Source organism: Solea senegalensis, linkage group LG4, assembly GCF_019176455.1.
Source record: "Solea senegalensis isolate Sse05_10M linkage group LG4, IFAPA_SoseM_1, whole genome shotgun sequence".
Lineage (NCBI taxonomy): Eukaryota > Metazoa > Chordata > Actinopteri > Pleuronectiformes > Soleidae > Solea > Solea senegalensis.
Window position 1 is genome coordinate 20,716,496 of NC_058024.1, and position 15,578 is coordinate 20,732,073.

The following is a 15,578-nucleotide window of genomic DNA, read 5'->3' on the forward strand; positions in this document are numbered from 1 at the left end:
ATTCCACTTCCTGTTGGGAGGTCATCTTTTGCAGACATGCTCAGGACAGGTCCCTGGTGTGACATATAAGGTTTCATGCAAATTGGACAACGTACGGCAAAGTTAGCGGGCACTTCCTGTTTAAAATGGCCAACTTCCTGTTCGTCTCTGGAAACATGTTCAGGGAAGTTCCCGTAACTCACATATCTAGTTTTGTGTCAATCGGACAATGCAAGACTTTACTTCCTGTTTCGGGCGTTCCACTTCCTGTAGGGAGGTGACCTTTTACAGACATGCTCAGGACAGGTTGCTGGTGTCACATATAAGGTTTTGTGCAGATCGGACAATGTACTGCAAAGTTAGAGGGCACTTCCTGTTTAAAATGGCCGACTTCCTGTTCGGTCAACGGCGTCTCCGTAAACATGTTCAGGGAAGGTCCCGTAACTCACATATCTAGTTTCGTGTCAATCGGACAATGTAAGACTTTACTTCCTGTTTCGGGCGTTCCACTTCCTGTAGGGAGGTGACCTTTTACGGACATGTTGAGGAAGGGTCTGGGGTCCCACATACTAAGTTTCAAGTGGATACAACAATCCCTGTTGGAGCAGCATCAAAAACTATAAATGTAATTCTGTCTGCTGTCACCAGGGGGCGCTGTATTTGAAAATTAATATTTTCATATAGACGTGTTCAGGGCCGGACTGTCATCAATCCTTGCAAGTTTGGTTCAGATCGGACCAGGATTGGCAAAGTTGTAACAGTTTGTTTTTTTAGAATTTTCTACCACCACCAGAAGGCGCTGTTTTCAAAATGTACCGTTTCAGCAACACAGTCGTCTTCAGCAACTAACCATCATCAACTATAGCAAGTTTGGTTGGGATCAGACCTTCCGTCGCAAAGTTATAAGAGTTTCATTGTCTGTTGTGAAAAATTATTATTATCTCCAACTTTGGCGCCCCCTATCTCGTACGCCATACAATATTTTAAAAAGCTTTTGATAACTTTTGATGCTCAACTCGTCCACATTGATCTCACCAAGTTTGAAGGTGATCGCACAAAAGCTCTAGGAGGAGATAATTGAAATACAAGCTGTCATACTGTCTGCTGTCACCAGGGGGCGCTGTTTTCGAAATTGAATATTTTCATATAGACGTCTTTAGGGCCGGACTGTCATCAATCCTAGCAAGTTTGGTTCAGATCGGACCAGGATTCGCGAAGTTGTAGCAGTTTGATTTTTTGTCCCAAAAATCCGACTTTGCGTCGTTGCCATGGCAACACCGTTAAACGATTCGTCGTCATATTGATCACACATCATCTACCATGTGTTTTGACTGTTGTCACCAATTTTGAGTGCGGTATGATTATCTGTGTAAAAGTTATTCCCGAAATCGTAAAAAAACTTTTTTTTGGTGTATTTTCTTTCACCACAAGGAGGCGCTGTTTTCAAACTTCACCGTTTTTTCATAGACGTCTTCAGCCATGGCCCATCATCAATCATAGCAAGTTTGGTTTGGATCGGACCTTCCATCGCAAAGTTATAAGAGTTTTGTTTTTCTGATGCGAAACATCAGAATCATCACGAACTTTGCCGCCCCCTATCTCGCGCGCCATGTGACATTTGAAAAAACTTTTGATACCGTGAGCTCCTCAACTGGTCCACAGGGACCTCACCAAGTTTGAAGGTGATCGCACGAAAACTCTAGGAGGAGTTAGTTCAAATACCATTGCTGCGAATTCGCCAAAATCGCCAAAAAATCGCCAATCAACCCAAGATGGCGGATTCCTGTTGGGTTTGGATCATGGTCATAATGTAATTTTTTCTTCATCCTGACCCACTACACATGTGTACCGAATTTCATGCATGTGCGATATTTGTGTTGGTCATGGTGAATTTGGACAGGTGGCGCCGCACTTATTGGCCCCTCCCACATTCAATTTTCGACGCACATTCCCCGAACCTTTTTCAGACGTAAATTTACACCAGGATTGATGCGGTCACAAAAATTGGTGAGTTTTGGGGTATGGGAAAGGCCTCAAAAAGGCGATTCATTTGGGGGAATAATAAGAATAATAATAATAATAATAATAATAATAATCCTTCCAGTTTCAATAGGGTTCTTGCAACCTTGTTGCTCGAACCCTAAAAAATAAAAAAAATCTTTAACTGTGCCAAAAGGGAAATCTGTACAGTACCCACAGTATAGTACCATTAGCCTGAACAGTCTCAGGACAGAAATACATATAGGCACACGCATAGTCTATATAACAAGTACAGAAGAGTACACTGCAGCGTTTGAGCCTTGGAGTGATTTGTGTGCAAAGTTATTCATATCAGGGTGTCTGTGTTTGTCTGTGTCTGTGTATGCACCAGGACTCCTCAAAGGCAGTGTCCCTGGGTTTATGGATGGAGGAGATGATCTTCAATCTGGCCGATTCAAGACTCTTCTTCAACGATCTGGAGGTTAGTATTTAAATCAGTGTGACAAAGTGGAGATATTTAAAGTTGCAGGAGTGTATTTTCCTCTTATCGTCAGCGCAATCTCTTCACGGCACACACCGTGTCATGTTTCTTTTTTTTATTAATATTATTATATTAATCATATGACTATTTCCAGTAATTTTCTTGGGGGGGTGGAGCAGTAGTAACAGCATATCCATTATAGCAAAAACTGAAAAAAGTCATCCCTGCAGTTTCACATTTGGATGCTGTTTTCTTACCTGGCATAAAGCACCATTTCTGTCATTGTAGAAATCGCTTCACACAACATCTATTCTGTATTAACACTTACTACAGCATTTTCCAAAAAGGTTTTTTCCCTTTTTAATGTGACGGTTGAGCAAGAATGCTAAAAGGAGAGGTTTGTTCACTGCTGGCACGCGTTTTCCCTCAGTTTGACCAAGCCTGTTGCTTTTTTAGGAGGTACTGTGCAGACCTCTAAAGAAGATGAAAGGATTTTACTGCCTGCTAGTGACTGAACGGCGCAAATGTTTTTCATCGCGCATTCCTCGTCCTTGTTCTGGCAATGAAAAAAGATTAGAGAGAGACAGAAGGAGAGAGAGCGAGAAAGTACACTTTGTGCTGTAATTATAGGTGTGTGTCTGAGTATCTGAGTGGAAAATTAGTCAAATGGGAGGAGGTGCAGTCGAGCAGAGGGAAAGGAGCCAACAAAGCCATTTGCAAACCTTGGTTTTCACCCCTTCTTTTGTCATCAGGGCTCAGAAAGCTGTAAGCAATGGTTGGCTGACAACTGCTGTTTAGTCTTGTGGTACAATTATCTTGTCCCTCTTATTTCAGCGGCTAACATTAGTAGTGAAGGGAATTATCAGTGCTGTCATGTCAATACAGCCAAGAAAATCACGTAACTGTAATTGGTGCATGAATAATCAGTGTCAGAGTGTGTAGTTGAAATGTTCCATTACAAAAACAAATGAGAATGAGGATTAGATTGTATTTAAAGGGGCTGCACACAAGATTAGGGTAAGGGTTAGGGTTAGGCATGTAGTTGTGATGGTTAAGGTTAAATTAAGGGGATAAGGAATGCATTATGCATATGAGTGCAAATATGTGTGTGTGTGTGCATACTTGTATTTGTTACCTCTCCGATATAAACACTAATCTTGTCAGGACCAGTAGTCCTCATGAGACCAACACCTGCGGTCTTAATGCGGGAGATCCTCATTTCTGAGGAACTGGCTAAGTTTTGGGATAAAATTTGAATTGTACGGCTAAGGTCAGATTTAGGGTGAGGCTTTAAAGGAATACTTCACAGATTTGCATTTAGCGTTGTATTACTAGAATAGGGGGAGTATTTTTGAAAAATTCCCAACCTCATTTGAGAAATATCTTCATTCTTTTCTTTGTTACGAGCCCACCAGTGACACTTGGTCCTCTTAGTGTAACTGGTAGCAAAGATGGCGGACACTGTTTACATTTTGGGAATGAGGTCCCACCCCATTTACGAGTGGGTCTAAAAAGTGTCACTGGTGGGCACGTAACAAAAAAAAGAATGACGATATTTCTCCACCCAGGGGAAACTAAGTTTGGGAAAAATACTACCCCTATTCTAGTAATTCTTAGCCAAGCTAAATGCAAATTGGTGAATTATTCCTTTTTACTGTGGTAATGGCATGCTAAGGTTGGCAATATCACTTAGTTTAGGTTGTCCAAATGAATGGAAGTCAACGCAGTGTCCGTGTGTGGTGTGTTCACTCTATTGATATTACTCAATGATGATGTGAAAGAGAAAATTTTACTATATTTTAATAACTGCTGTCAAGCAAGATTATAGAGCATAGCTCAAGGTGTTTTGGCTGTTGCCGCATGTTTAAGCACCAGTGTGGTTTGGTTGAAAGAAAGAACAAACAAAAATACAATGTGCACACCACGCGCTTGTCAAAGACAAAACACCATTCAGGGAGTTGAATGTACTAGGTGGGTTTTCCTTTTTAATTTTGTGGTTGCACTAGGCTTGCTGTCCTTTTTCTCAGATGCCTCTCTGCCTTATACATAATTTCCTCTCCCCTTGTCATGTTTTTGAGCTTTTTTCCTTATTATTGTATCTGCTATCACTCAGTGTAGAGTCTCCCCTAAAGAGGAGGGACCTGCCTGTACAGGGCGCGACTCTGAAATGAATCTCACAATATATCCGCTTTCCTTTTAATTCCTCAGGAATGTGACCAGGTTCATATTGATGACGTTGCATCAGACGACAATGGACAGGACCTGAGGTAAATCTTCCACTGGGCTCCTTTACCTCCAGCTCTTTTAGGAGACTCTGACTGTTCTACTGTCGCTTGCGAACCAGACTTATCCACTCTTTACAATATCTGCATATAATTCTCACTGTCTCCCTGAGTCCAGAGAGGCAGACTGTGCTAAAAATACTTTACGTTGTGTTTTCTTTAATTATTACTCATGCTGCATGTGTGTACGTCATGATTTCCTACCAACAAAGCTTCATTCATGGCAACTTTCATTATTTTTTGTGCCTTGTTTCACCATAGCTAACCACTGCCCTCTTGTTCAGAGCAGAATGGCCTAAAGTTGAAACATTTCTAAAGTTATATCAACTTTTTAAGTAAGGCCCTTTTCCCCATATTGTGATCCTGCAGCACTTACAACTTTGGGTCGGACGGCTTCCAGAGCCCAGCAGGGGCTGGTTCTCTGTGCCTGGGGTCAGGAGTCCATGGAGGAGTGGACTGGATGAGGAAACTGGCTTTCAGATACCGCAGAGTCAAGGAGATCTACAACACGTACAAGATTAATGTTGGCGGTAAGTGTTTCTTTATTTGCATGTAGTGTAACACTCGGTATATAGGAATTACTGTAGATACAATTATATAGATTATCTCATATTTTTGAGCTTTAACTTGTAACTTGTATTTGCCTTTGTCAGGCCTTCAATAAAAGAGCTGAAACACATCAATTACACAATCCAACAATAGTGTTTTGATTGGGTAAAATTGAATTTTGAAGCCGCACTTTGTAGTTTGGTTGATGATCAAACACCTGCTCTTTATTTACTGAGGTATAACCGATTCAATTAACTGAATGTGGTGAGAGAAGCTTAAAGAAACCAGACATGCAGGTTTGTTTGTCAGCTCGGATGATGAGTCAGCTGTTGTTCAGTGTGAGGTGAGCTCGAGTACAGACACTGCCGATTCCATCTGGCTGCTTTCACTAAAACTGTGTCTCTGAGGTTTTGACTACGGGGTTGTTGAGTGAGAGCTGTCCGTCCGAGGACTGCAGTGCAGACAGTGCTGTCGATAGAACGAGGCTCTGTAACGTTGTATGCATTTATTGTGTTACTCATACGTCTCTTTGATGGACAGGCTTGCTGGGCAGCCCTAAGCGTGAGGAGTGGTTACAGCTGAGGCGAGAGATGGAGGTCCTGACTGATCTGTGGCTCACTCAAGCACTCAAAGCCCTGGCTCTCATCAACTCCAGGTCAGTTCATGCTACAACGGATTGGATTTACAACATCTAATCAATAATTATTAGTAATTACAGCTCAAAAGTATAATTATTGTAATCATTTTATGATTTTGTTCCTATTATATTATTATGTGATACTGTACCAGAATACTGCAGTGACTGGCCATTTAAAATATGAAATAGCATAATTCCCATAAGTCCCCTAATATGGAAACGTACCGCTTCTTCCTCCCGGAAGCCCCCGGTACTGGGGTCAAAAAAACTCACCACATTTATCACACGCACATTTACCTCTGATAAATATTGACATAATGCATAGCCACAGAAAGCTCTGAAACTCGACTAAAAGCTCATAAAACCAGACTAAACGCCAAGTAATCTAACCAACACGAGCCGAAAACACCATAATTGCGTAAATATTTAAAAGCCGCACCAACATATCTGCTCGACAGTAGCGTTTCCAACGGTACCATTTATATCACTCTGCGACCAAAACTCACGGATCCAGCCGCAAAATAAGACTAAAACAACAACTCACTTTCAAGAAATACAACCAGAAATGTTGTCTTACCTTTTGTTGTTGAGCAAAACAAGCTGTTTTCACCGGAACAAAGTCGCTTCTAACGAAGGACTACACTTCCCAGCATGCTTTGGGGTCTCTTCCTGGTCTGATTGGTCATTCCAAACGGCCATTAGCTTGTTTTGATTGGAGTGCGAATGTCCGAATGTCCGTCCTTCTGACGTGCGAACAGATCCTATTGGCTTTGATGATTAAAACGAGCTGTCAATCACCCAGATTGGCCAATCACAGCCGGAGCTGTGGCCCTGGCAGTGTCGCCAACTTGGCGACTTTGTCGCTAAATCTGGCGACTTTCCAACGCTTCCTAGCGACTTTTTTTTGTCAAAAGCGACTAGCGATAAATCTAGCGAGTTTTTCTGGTGTTATTGGAGACTTTTGTGGTGTTTGTAGACTCTCGTGTGAAAGCACGTATCACTCTGCAGTTACTGTGCTCAACAAGCAGCGGGTGCTGCCGGCCCGGGATCCCCTCCCAAAGCACTCGCAGGCGGTCAGTCTCACAGTAGCGTCCGCAGCAGTCCCAGCCTGCGCTCAGAGCAGAGGGGAGACCCTCAGCACTCCGCGTCCAGGCTGCTAATGAGTCGCGCATGCGCATGGCCACCTCCCTTTAAATGTGAATGTGTCTCACACAAAAATAAATCACTGCATCAGACATAACATATGTGATATCTGTACTGTCTCACGGCGCACATGCGGTTGTATCAGGCATATTGTCAATTATTATTATAAATTAGGCGATGACGTAATTTAGCGACTTCTAGCGACTTTTAGGACAGCCAATAGCGACTATCCTTACTGAGGAGGTGGCAACAGGCTGAGTTGTCTCTGACGCTCCAGAGAAAAATGCCCCAAATATATTGATTTTTAATCATTTTTTATTTTTTAAATCAAAACAAGTTTTTATTAGACCATAGTGACATGTAAGTAAAATTAAATGGGTTTAATAATTTTTTACCAGTAATCTTAAATGGCATAGATAGTGCCAAACTTGCATCTCTTCACTAAAACCTCTGTAATTTCAAGCTCCTAATGCACATTTTTAAAGGTGATATTTATTTTAAAATGCAATATTTCTTTCTCTTCTCTTATTGTGGGTCCCATCTGCATTTACTCTGGCACAGTGGTAGCTACAGTGAAACTTACACTTCTGGAATCTCACAAGTGTTATCTTTATTTTGAGACCAAGATAATTCACATAGAGCTTGTAATTGCAGAGATACACTCTATTTAGTTTGGGCATTTCATTTTCGAACAGGGACCCCAAAAAGAGGTGTTAAGTAAGTGTAACAGAGTATAAACATTAGAAATGTACTGAAAAGGAAGTACAGGGTGACATGAAATGAAAGACGTAACGCACATACATGCTTGACTGACTGTCGATACTGTACTTTCCACCACTCATCATAACTTGGCCTCTAATATTAACACGTCTGTCCCGTTCCAGGCCAAACTGTGTGAACGTGTTGGTGACCACCACCCAACTCATCCCCGCCCTCTCCAAGGTGCTACTGTACGGCCTGGGCTCGGCCTTCCCTATAGAGAATATATACAGTGCCACCAAGACAGGTAAGGAAAACTTCTTAGAAAGAAAGATGATAATCATAATCATCCAGAGAGTCTCCTCTTAGTCGTCTGAGATTTAAACATTCACCCTCTGGTTTTCTCTCCCTTTCAAAGGCAAAGAGAGCTGTTTTGAGCGCGTTTCTCAGAGATTTGGTCGGCGAGCAGTGTACGTGGTAATAGGAGATGGCGCCGAAGAAGAGACCGTGGCCAAGAAGGTATAACTCAATCTGATGTTTTTTATGACTGTGACTGCAGAGAAATGGGCCACATCTAATCAGTTAACCCTAAAAGACTCAATTTCTGCAGCTTCCCTTGCCTCTGTTTTTTTTTTTTTTGTTAATAATCTTAACATTAAAGTGTTAATTTGTCCTGGATTTGGCGCAAACACATTGTAGTGCAACATATTATTCATATGAACACTGTCGCATAGTACAGACCCCCCTCTGAGCCAGTCTGAATTTCACATCTGCATTGCATCAGGGGGAGCACCGAAAAGTGTGCACCTATTTCTTATGATTTACATTAGGGCCGTATTTCATTTTAATTTTGATTTCATTTTTGTTTTCTCAGAAGAACATGCCTTTCTGGAGGGTGTCATGTCGGGCAGACCTGGAAGCTCTGAGCCATGCACTGGAGCTGGACTACCTCTAGGTGGCGCCAGTCACCACACTCAATCATGAAACCATCCTGAATACCTGACTGCAGCTAGAGGGGTGGAGTCGCCCCCAGAGACTGATGCAGAGTCAGTATTACTGTTTGGAGGGAGCGCCGAGGCGTACAGTGTCTCACCACTGTCAAAGGACCTGTGTGGATTTCGAGGCGAGGCTGCAGTGTTTCTCCGACACATAAACATTCAGCCAAATATACTAGACCAAAGTAAAAAAAAATAATAAGGGACCAAAGCTTTATAATTAACACCAAAAGGTTTTTTTATTTTGATTCAGATCATCTCATGTTTTTTGGTGACCAACTCATAGACACAACAAATGTTGCACTGAAAACCAAATCTTGCATCCCGTTAAGTGAGCACAGTGGGTATGTCTACGTATTTTGTTATGAGGCTTATCTCGGTTTCTTTTGTTTTTTTTCACTAGCCAAAACTTCAATGTTAATTACAAGTTACAAGATGCATGGGATACATTTCCTTCACTATAATTTTAAAATTGTTTTTTTTTATATATATCAAATAGACAGTAACATACTCCACGTAGTAAGAGGCTAGTGAAAATGTTTGTCAATGAAATGTGAGCTATTTATTCTACAAAACAATGAGGTATAGAATATAGTTTGGGATCTTTACATAAAGAAATAAAAATAAAAAAAATCCCCTTCAAAGACCAAACATCTGCTCTTGTAAAGTGTATGGACAAGATGTCGTCTTAAAGATACTGTATTGTAGACTAGTGCTCAAGTTCTTACTATTGTTTCTGGGTTGTATATGTGTCCACGTTATCATGCTTCTTTTTTCTGTCCCCTGTTTAGTTTCCTCATAATAACCTGTTTGTAATATAGATGAACTGGTATGATCGTGCATGTGCGAATTACACTGCCTGTCAGCTTAGCAATGATTTGTATATAAAGCTTTATTTTTGATTTGTTTTGAAAGAGTGAAAATAGATTAATAAAGATAAATTAATTGCCTTGTGGGGAAAGCCGAGTTGTGTTTAATTGAAGGTTCTCTGAAATGCTGGAGGCATTTATCGAGGCAAAGTGAGTGTGAAATGAATGCTGACCCAAAGTGACCCTTTCTTTCATTTGTTGAGGGAAGGTTTCCCTCCTCTGGGCATTGACAGAACTGCAATAACATCAACCCACATGAATGGACTTGTTGGAAAATGTGACAGTACATTTATTTTAACAACGTTTTTATTTTATTTTTAAAAGCACAATATTGCATCAAAGCTCACACTGATTTTTTCAAGTAATTGGGTTGACTTTAATGGCTCAAATAAATAAATAAATGTATATATATATGTATATATATGTACATGCACTATATATAGCATTTAAATTCACATTCAAATCATGTACATTAACAGACCTGGTCGTTACAAATAAAAACAAATGATGCGGCACAAACACTCTGTATCACAATTATATGAGAAATGTAACATTTTTTGCTGAAGCGTGAGCAAAAGTAGGAATAAAGGGATCTAAGCTCTGTTGACTCGGACCATCTTAAAGCCTCTGATTGTGGAGTTGACGTTCATCAGTGACAGGCTCGCCTGCAGCATCTTTGTTCCCGTTACGCTGGGGATGAAACTGATGCGTTGCTCCACTTTTCCCCCTGCTCGCAGTGGTAATATCCTGCACGAAGACACAGAGAAAATATAAATGATTAGATTCCAGAACATAAAAGCTGTGCAACTGCTGTGGCAATTGTTCCAAAGTGATTGAACTGATTGTCCAGACCAATAAGCTTATTGATTTTGGGGCGAACTAGAGAGAGGCCACCAATAATTTCCTATGTCAGAGTATAGCAAATATAGACCACACCCTAAAGCTTCATGTAAATGAAACAGTAATAAAAGGTGCACTCAAAGAGTAAGTGAAAGAAAAAGAGTGGATACAAAAGCTCCAGTCAGTGCTCAAGTCCTAACAAGCCTACATTCCACCAAGACACTTTGTACTGCACGGTGGCATTCCTTTGTTTGACCATCCCTTCACCTATTCATGTTGCAGCCATGTTTGTTTATAAAATCATTGTGTGTGTGTGTGTGTGCCACATCGCACATTCAACATGTACACAATTTAAAACATCATTGTTACCTAAAGTTAATCTTGCCCGGGATCAGCCCAGCTCCGGCAACCGTCAGTACTCCACCCACCATGTGAGAAAACGTGTTGGTGAAGCTCACGGTGGCAGTTTGCTCCTTGTTGGCCACAACGGAGTCTTCATCTGCAATCTGAAGGAGAAATGGGTTTTAGTGAGGAAAGAAATGACCTTGCTCCCCAAACAACACAAGTGTGCAAATATCACATACATTCTCCATTAGGCTATTGGATATTATCTATAAAATTAACATATATATATATATATATATATATATGTATATATATATATATATATATATATATATATATATATATATATATATATATATATATATATATATATATATATATATATATATACATATATACATACATACATATATATATATATATATATATATATATATATATATATATATATATATATATATATATACATATACATATACATTGTTGCTATACTATTATATTGGAAAGGTTAATGTTACATTTTCCATCTACTGTAACTGACTGGCATGACGTATTTTGTATGCAAAGGTTAGGATTTTGTAAACATGAGGAGACTGCATGTTAACATTTAAAGTCTAATCTAAATCTATTGGGTGACAAACAGTCAGAAAATCTACCTGTATGGTGAGCTGTGGGCTGGCAATATTGAACTCCTCTGAGGCCAGAACCCACTTGTGCGTGGCCATGTCTTCCAGGACTACTGCAAGGTTGATCAGGTCGTCTCCGATCACATCCTCATACTGAGCCGGCGCGATCTGCTTGGTCACAACTTTGACTGAAATGAAGAGCGAGAAGAACGTTTGTGACATTCATCGTCAAATTCATTCTACGATAAAGCATAAGTGGCAGAGCAGATGTGAAAGATTTTAGACCAGACTTACCTTCCATTGGTTCAAGCTGTATGATGCCATTGGTTTCCCAGAAGGTGTCTGAGGGGGAGTGGTTGTATTCTTTAGCCTGAGCGTTGATATTCACCTTCATTAACTTGGTATGGTTCTGTTTGTTCATGACTTTCACTGTGAAGCAGATGGGCTCTCCAGCGACAGGAGCTTTATCCAGGGTCAGAGAGACTAATACTCCTTTGGATGCGCTTGCTGAATAAAATATGAGGATATCCAGCGTGTGAGATAATGCACGTTTGAATAACTGATAACTCTCACTACTGAATTAAAATATCAAAAACTTACCCCGTCTTAATGTCGAGTCGTCTGATGTGGAGCTTCTCGATGAGATTGTTGAAGTTGGGCCTATTTCATGAAGAGAAACAGACGATGTGAGCAAAGTAACTTTGGTAAACATTGGGGTGAATTGTCAGAAACAGCTGGACATGGATCTACTGGATCATACTTTTGATGTATTTGTAGTCTCCTGTGATGTTCTGAAGTCTGGGGAAACCAATGACTTTGGTGCAGATGAGGGATCCGACTCTCTCCGTGTCTTTGTTGAGGCTAAGCACGCGACCCTCGCTCATTATGATTGTGTGAATGTCGGCGTTCACCTCAGCATAAACAAAGGGGATGTCATAATACAGGTCCATGCGGCGCTCCTTGATGGCCTTGACCGGCGACGGGCCACAGCAGAACACGCCTGGGATGAAATAGAAAAAAATAAGAATTTTGAAAAATGCGTCATGTCTTGAACACAAGATCAAAAGCAACTGAACAACAAATAAGAAACTCGTAACAAACACACACCTCCACTCCTGTTCTGAGGGGTTGGGTCCAGAACCTGCCATCCATCCATCCCAGATACTAAATCCTTACGAGTCATCCAGCATTCCACCCAGACATGGAAGTTCCTGTTAAGAAAAAAAAATAATGTATTACTCAGCATGAGACATTAAAATAGTCTGTCACTAAATGCACCATGAAAGTAAGAAATATTTACCACTCACCATAAGCTGTCTTTGCTGATCTTCAGCTTCTCTCCCTTTTCGTTGTAGTATTCCTCCAGCACCAGGTTGCCATTGGTGTCGTGAGCCGAGTTGAAGTTGGTGACAACGCGGCAAGGAATGCCAAGAACTCTCATGACTGAAGGACGTAATCAGAACACACAGACACACTAATGAATATGTCTGCTCATGGCACAATGGAAAACATGACACAGGCCACGACTGCTGTTGGTTATCAATTATTGATTCCCACTTAGAATCACCTGTGCACATGACGGCAGCAAACACCCAGCACTGCCCATACTTGACTGGTTTGTAACCGGACTTTGTCCACTGACTCAAGATGTCCCCACTCCCCGTCCACATGGTGGGATTCACTCCTTGTTTGAAGTCTCCCGACCAGTTCCCTTTCAGAACTCCACGGTCATCTTCTGAGTTGATCTAAAAACAAAACACATGTCACTTTCTATCTGTGCACTTCAGTTCCCACATCCCTGCGTGCAACTGTTCCTTTCCAGAACTTTGCCTGAGGTGTTTTCATCTTTACAAAGGGAAGCACACCCAGTTCATGCACGTCAAGCTATAACTAGTCTTTATGAGCAACACTGCCACTCATGCTGTCACGCAAAGTAAATAAAAACACTGTCACGAGAGAGGGATTTATACGTATCTTGAAGTTTTAATGCTGGGCTGCAGGTTTACTCACCATGGCAGACACGACCCGGCTGATGTAGACGGGGTCGAATCGTTTCAAATAGTCCTCTCGTCGGCTCTTTTGGTGCTGAGGGCTGACTTGCAGCAGACTCAGGCATGACTCCAGGACGCCAGGCTCATACTTTGCAGGAAGAAAGACAAGAAGAGATGCAATTAAAATTTAAATTAACATTAACCAACGACATTTGAATGGTATCCAAAGACCTACATGCAGTGACTGGTGTGAGTTATTTGAGGTCGCGTTTAGAGGTGGGAGAGTTTGTTTGCAAATTTGCTTCCACCGAAATGTATAAGACGCAATATGAATGCGGAAAAAAGAAAATTATTATCTCTAATATATAAAGTATATTAGAGATAATATATCAACTTTGATACTTAAGATTTTTTAAACTTAAAGCAATATTTTTATGAAGTAACACAGCAGTAAATACAGGTTTGAGTTCAAAAGATTGTATTATAACAATAATAATAATAATAATAAGGTAATAATCATTTCCATACCTGATCAAAGGACCATGGTCTTGACACGAGGTTCATCGCTGTCCCCATGAACAATAACCCAGAGTCATTCTGGACATATTCCTCTCTCTGGTCCTCAAAGGGAATATGAACTGCATCCTCTGCAGACAAATAAATACATCAACATTAAAATGGAACAAACCTAAAGCTGACATTGAGCTCATATAATCACATTTATCGTTTGAAAATGCATTCATGGCTGCAGGCCAACTTCATCTCGTCCGTCTATATACCATTGTAGTGCAAAGGATAAATTGATTTCTTTTTAGCTTCACATACCACGACACCAAGGATTGCAGAGCAGGATGAATCTGCCGAGAGCGGCCTTCCTCTTGCCACCCTGAGTAAACACACGCAGCTGAAACCTGTAGCATCCCACTGAGGCAGAGGCGGGAGTAGAGATGAAGATGGAGGGATTCTGGAAATCCAAGTCCTTTGACTCCATGTACGCTGTCCATTTGGTGGGAGAGACTTTCTTGGAGAAAGAGACTGGCATTGAAACATAAAGGCGGCCTTGGGAGAGAGGAAAAAAGAGAAGTTTAAACAATGGTTCTGACTGGGTCATTGACTCATAAAAATAAAAAAATGTAGACTAGTACCTAGTAAAATTTTGACACTCAGAAAGTCGATGTGGGGGTTGAATGGTCGGCCCTGCAGCTGCAGGCTGATCCTGAACGGGGCTCCTCGCCGCACCACCAGGCTCTTGGAGCTGCAGAATCCCTCTGTCCTGTGTCTCTGCAGGTTTTCGGATTTTTCCAGGTTGACATTTTTGATTGACAAGTCTGAAAGCAAGGAAGACATGCATTTATCAGTCAGCTGGCACTATACTTCAAATGTCACTCTACAAGTGTATCCACGAGAAACAGAAGAAAACGCTCACCTTCCATTTGTTATTGACTGATTCTGTTTGGGAGCAGTGGTAAAAGTGTCCTTTTTGTTTCCCTCCACAGGATTATATACCCGTACCTCTGCCACTCCCACATGCTGGCTGGTGAGAGTGGCATGTTGCTAAGCGCCACAGGCCATGTGTAACAAAACGTGGAACGCTCCACCTTGTACACTCGTACATACTTTCGTGGATGAGGTGGGTCTTGTACGTGAGTAATTAGTTTCACCCAGTTCAACAGGATCATGAGGTGAGATGGTGAACAAAGCTCTTGTGAAAGATTATGTGAGAGCAAAATGTGACGCAAGGGTTAGTCAAATAAGATTTTTTTTTAATTATTTTAAATGTACATGACATTACAGAATATATTATATTATAATATTAAAAACAATAAGAAAATAATAAAGATATTCAGCAGCCTAGATCCAAATCCTCACAGTTCACAGTGGATAAAAAAGATTAGAATTAATAAGAATTACACAACGGTTAACCACAGTGGTCAGCTGATTCATACTTTCTCACTTTCTCTAGAATCCACATCTTCTTCTGAATCTCACATAGCTATTTCACTTTGTTCTTCTGAGTTACTGCCATGGGAATAAATTAACCTTTGTCTCAAGTGAGGCATCTGTACCTTCATGAGGCACACAGGACGGTCTTCTGTACCTCAGATTTGCCCACATTTTCATAATTTTAACTCTTTTTTTATTATTATAGTTTGTTGTTATTT

General features: G+C 40.9%; 2 protein-coding genes across 3 annotated transcripts in view; one reads left to right on the forward strand and one right to left on the reverse strand.

Annotated features, from left to right (window-relative positions):
- eya2 (EYA transcriptional coactivator and phosphatase 2) overlaps positions 1-9,359 on the forward strand; it is a 29,024-nt gene extending 19,665 nt beyond the window's left edge. For both annotated transcript variants that reach the window (XM_044024570.1, XM_044024571.1), the window contains exons 9-15: positions 2,351-2,440; positions 4,649-4,707; positions 5,092-5,252; positions 5,812-5,926; positions 7,936-8,057; positions 8,169-8,269; positions 8,625-9,359. In XM_044024570.1, the coding sequence (XP_043880505.1) occupies positions 2,351-2,440; positions 4,649-4,707; positions 5,092-5,252; positions 5,812-5,926; positions 7,936-8,057; positions 8,169-8,269; positions 8,625-8,705 (729 nt within the window). In that variant the 3' untranslated portion in view covers positions 8,706-9,359. The remainder of the gene's footprint in view (positions 1-2,350; positions 2,441-4,648; positions 4,708-5,091; positions 5,253-5,811; positions 5,927-7,935; positions 8,058-8,168; positions 8,270-8,624) is intronic.
- A 765-nt stretch (positions 9,360-10,124) lies between these two features.
- On the reverse strand, positions 10,125-14,881 carry tgm5l (transglutaminase 5, like). Its single transcript, XM_044024569.1, has 14 exons — positions 14,843-14,881; positions 14,562-14,744; positions 14,242-14,475; positions 13,945-14,063; positions 13,436-13,564; positions 12,993-13,170; positions 12,733-12,868; positions 12,533-12,636; positions 12,186-12,425; positions 12,026-12,085; positions 11,720-11,932; positions 11,456-11,613; positions 10,824-10,960; positions 10,125-10,361 (listed from the first exon to the last, which is right to left on the reverse strand). The coding sequence occupies exons 1-14, from the start codon at positions 14,847-14,849 to the stop codon at positions 10,208-10,210; spliced, it is 2,052 nt and encodes a 683-aa protein (XP_043880504.1). The 5' UTR covers positions 14,850-14,881; the 3' UTR covers positions 10,125-10,207.
- Positions 14,882-15,578: the final 697 nt, after the last annotated feature.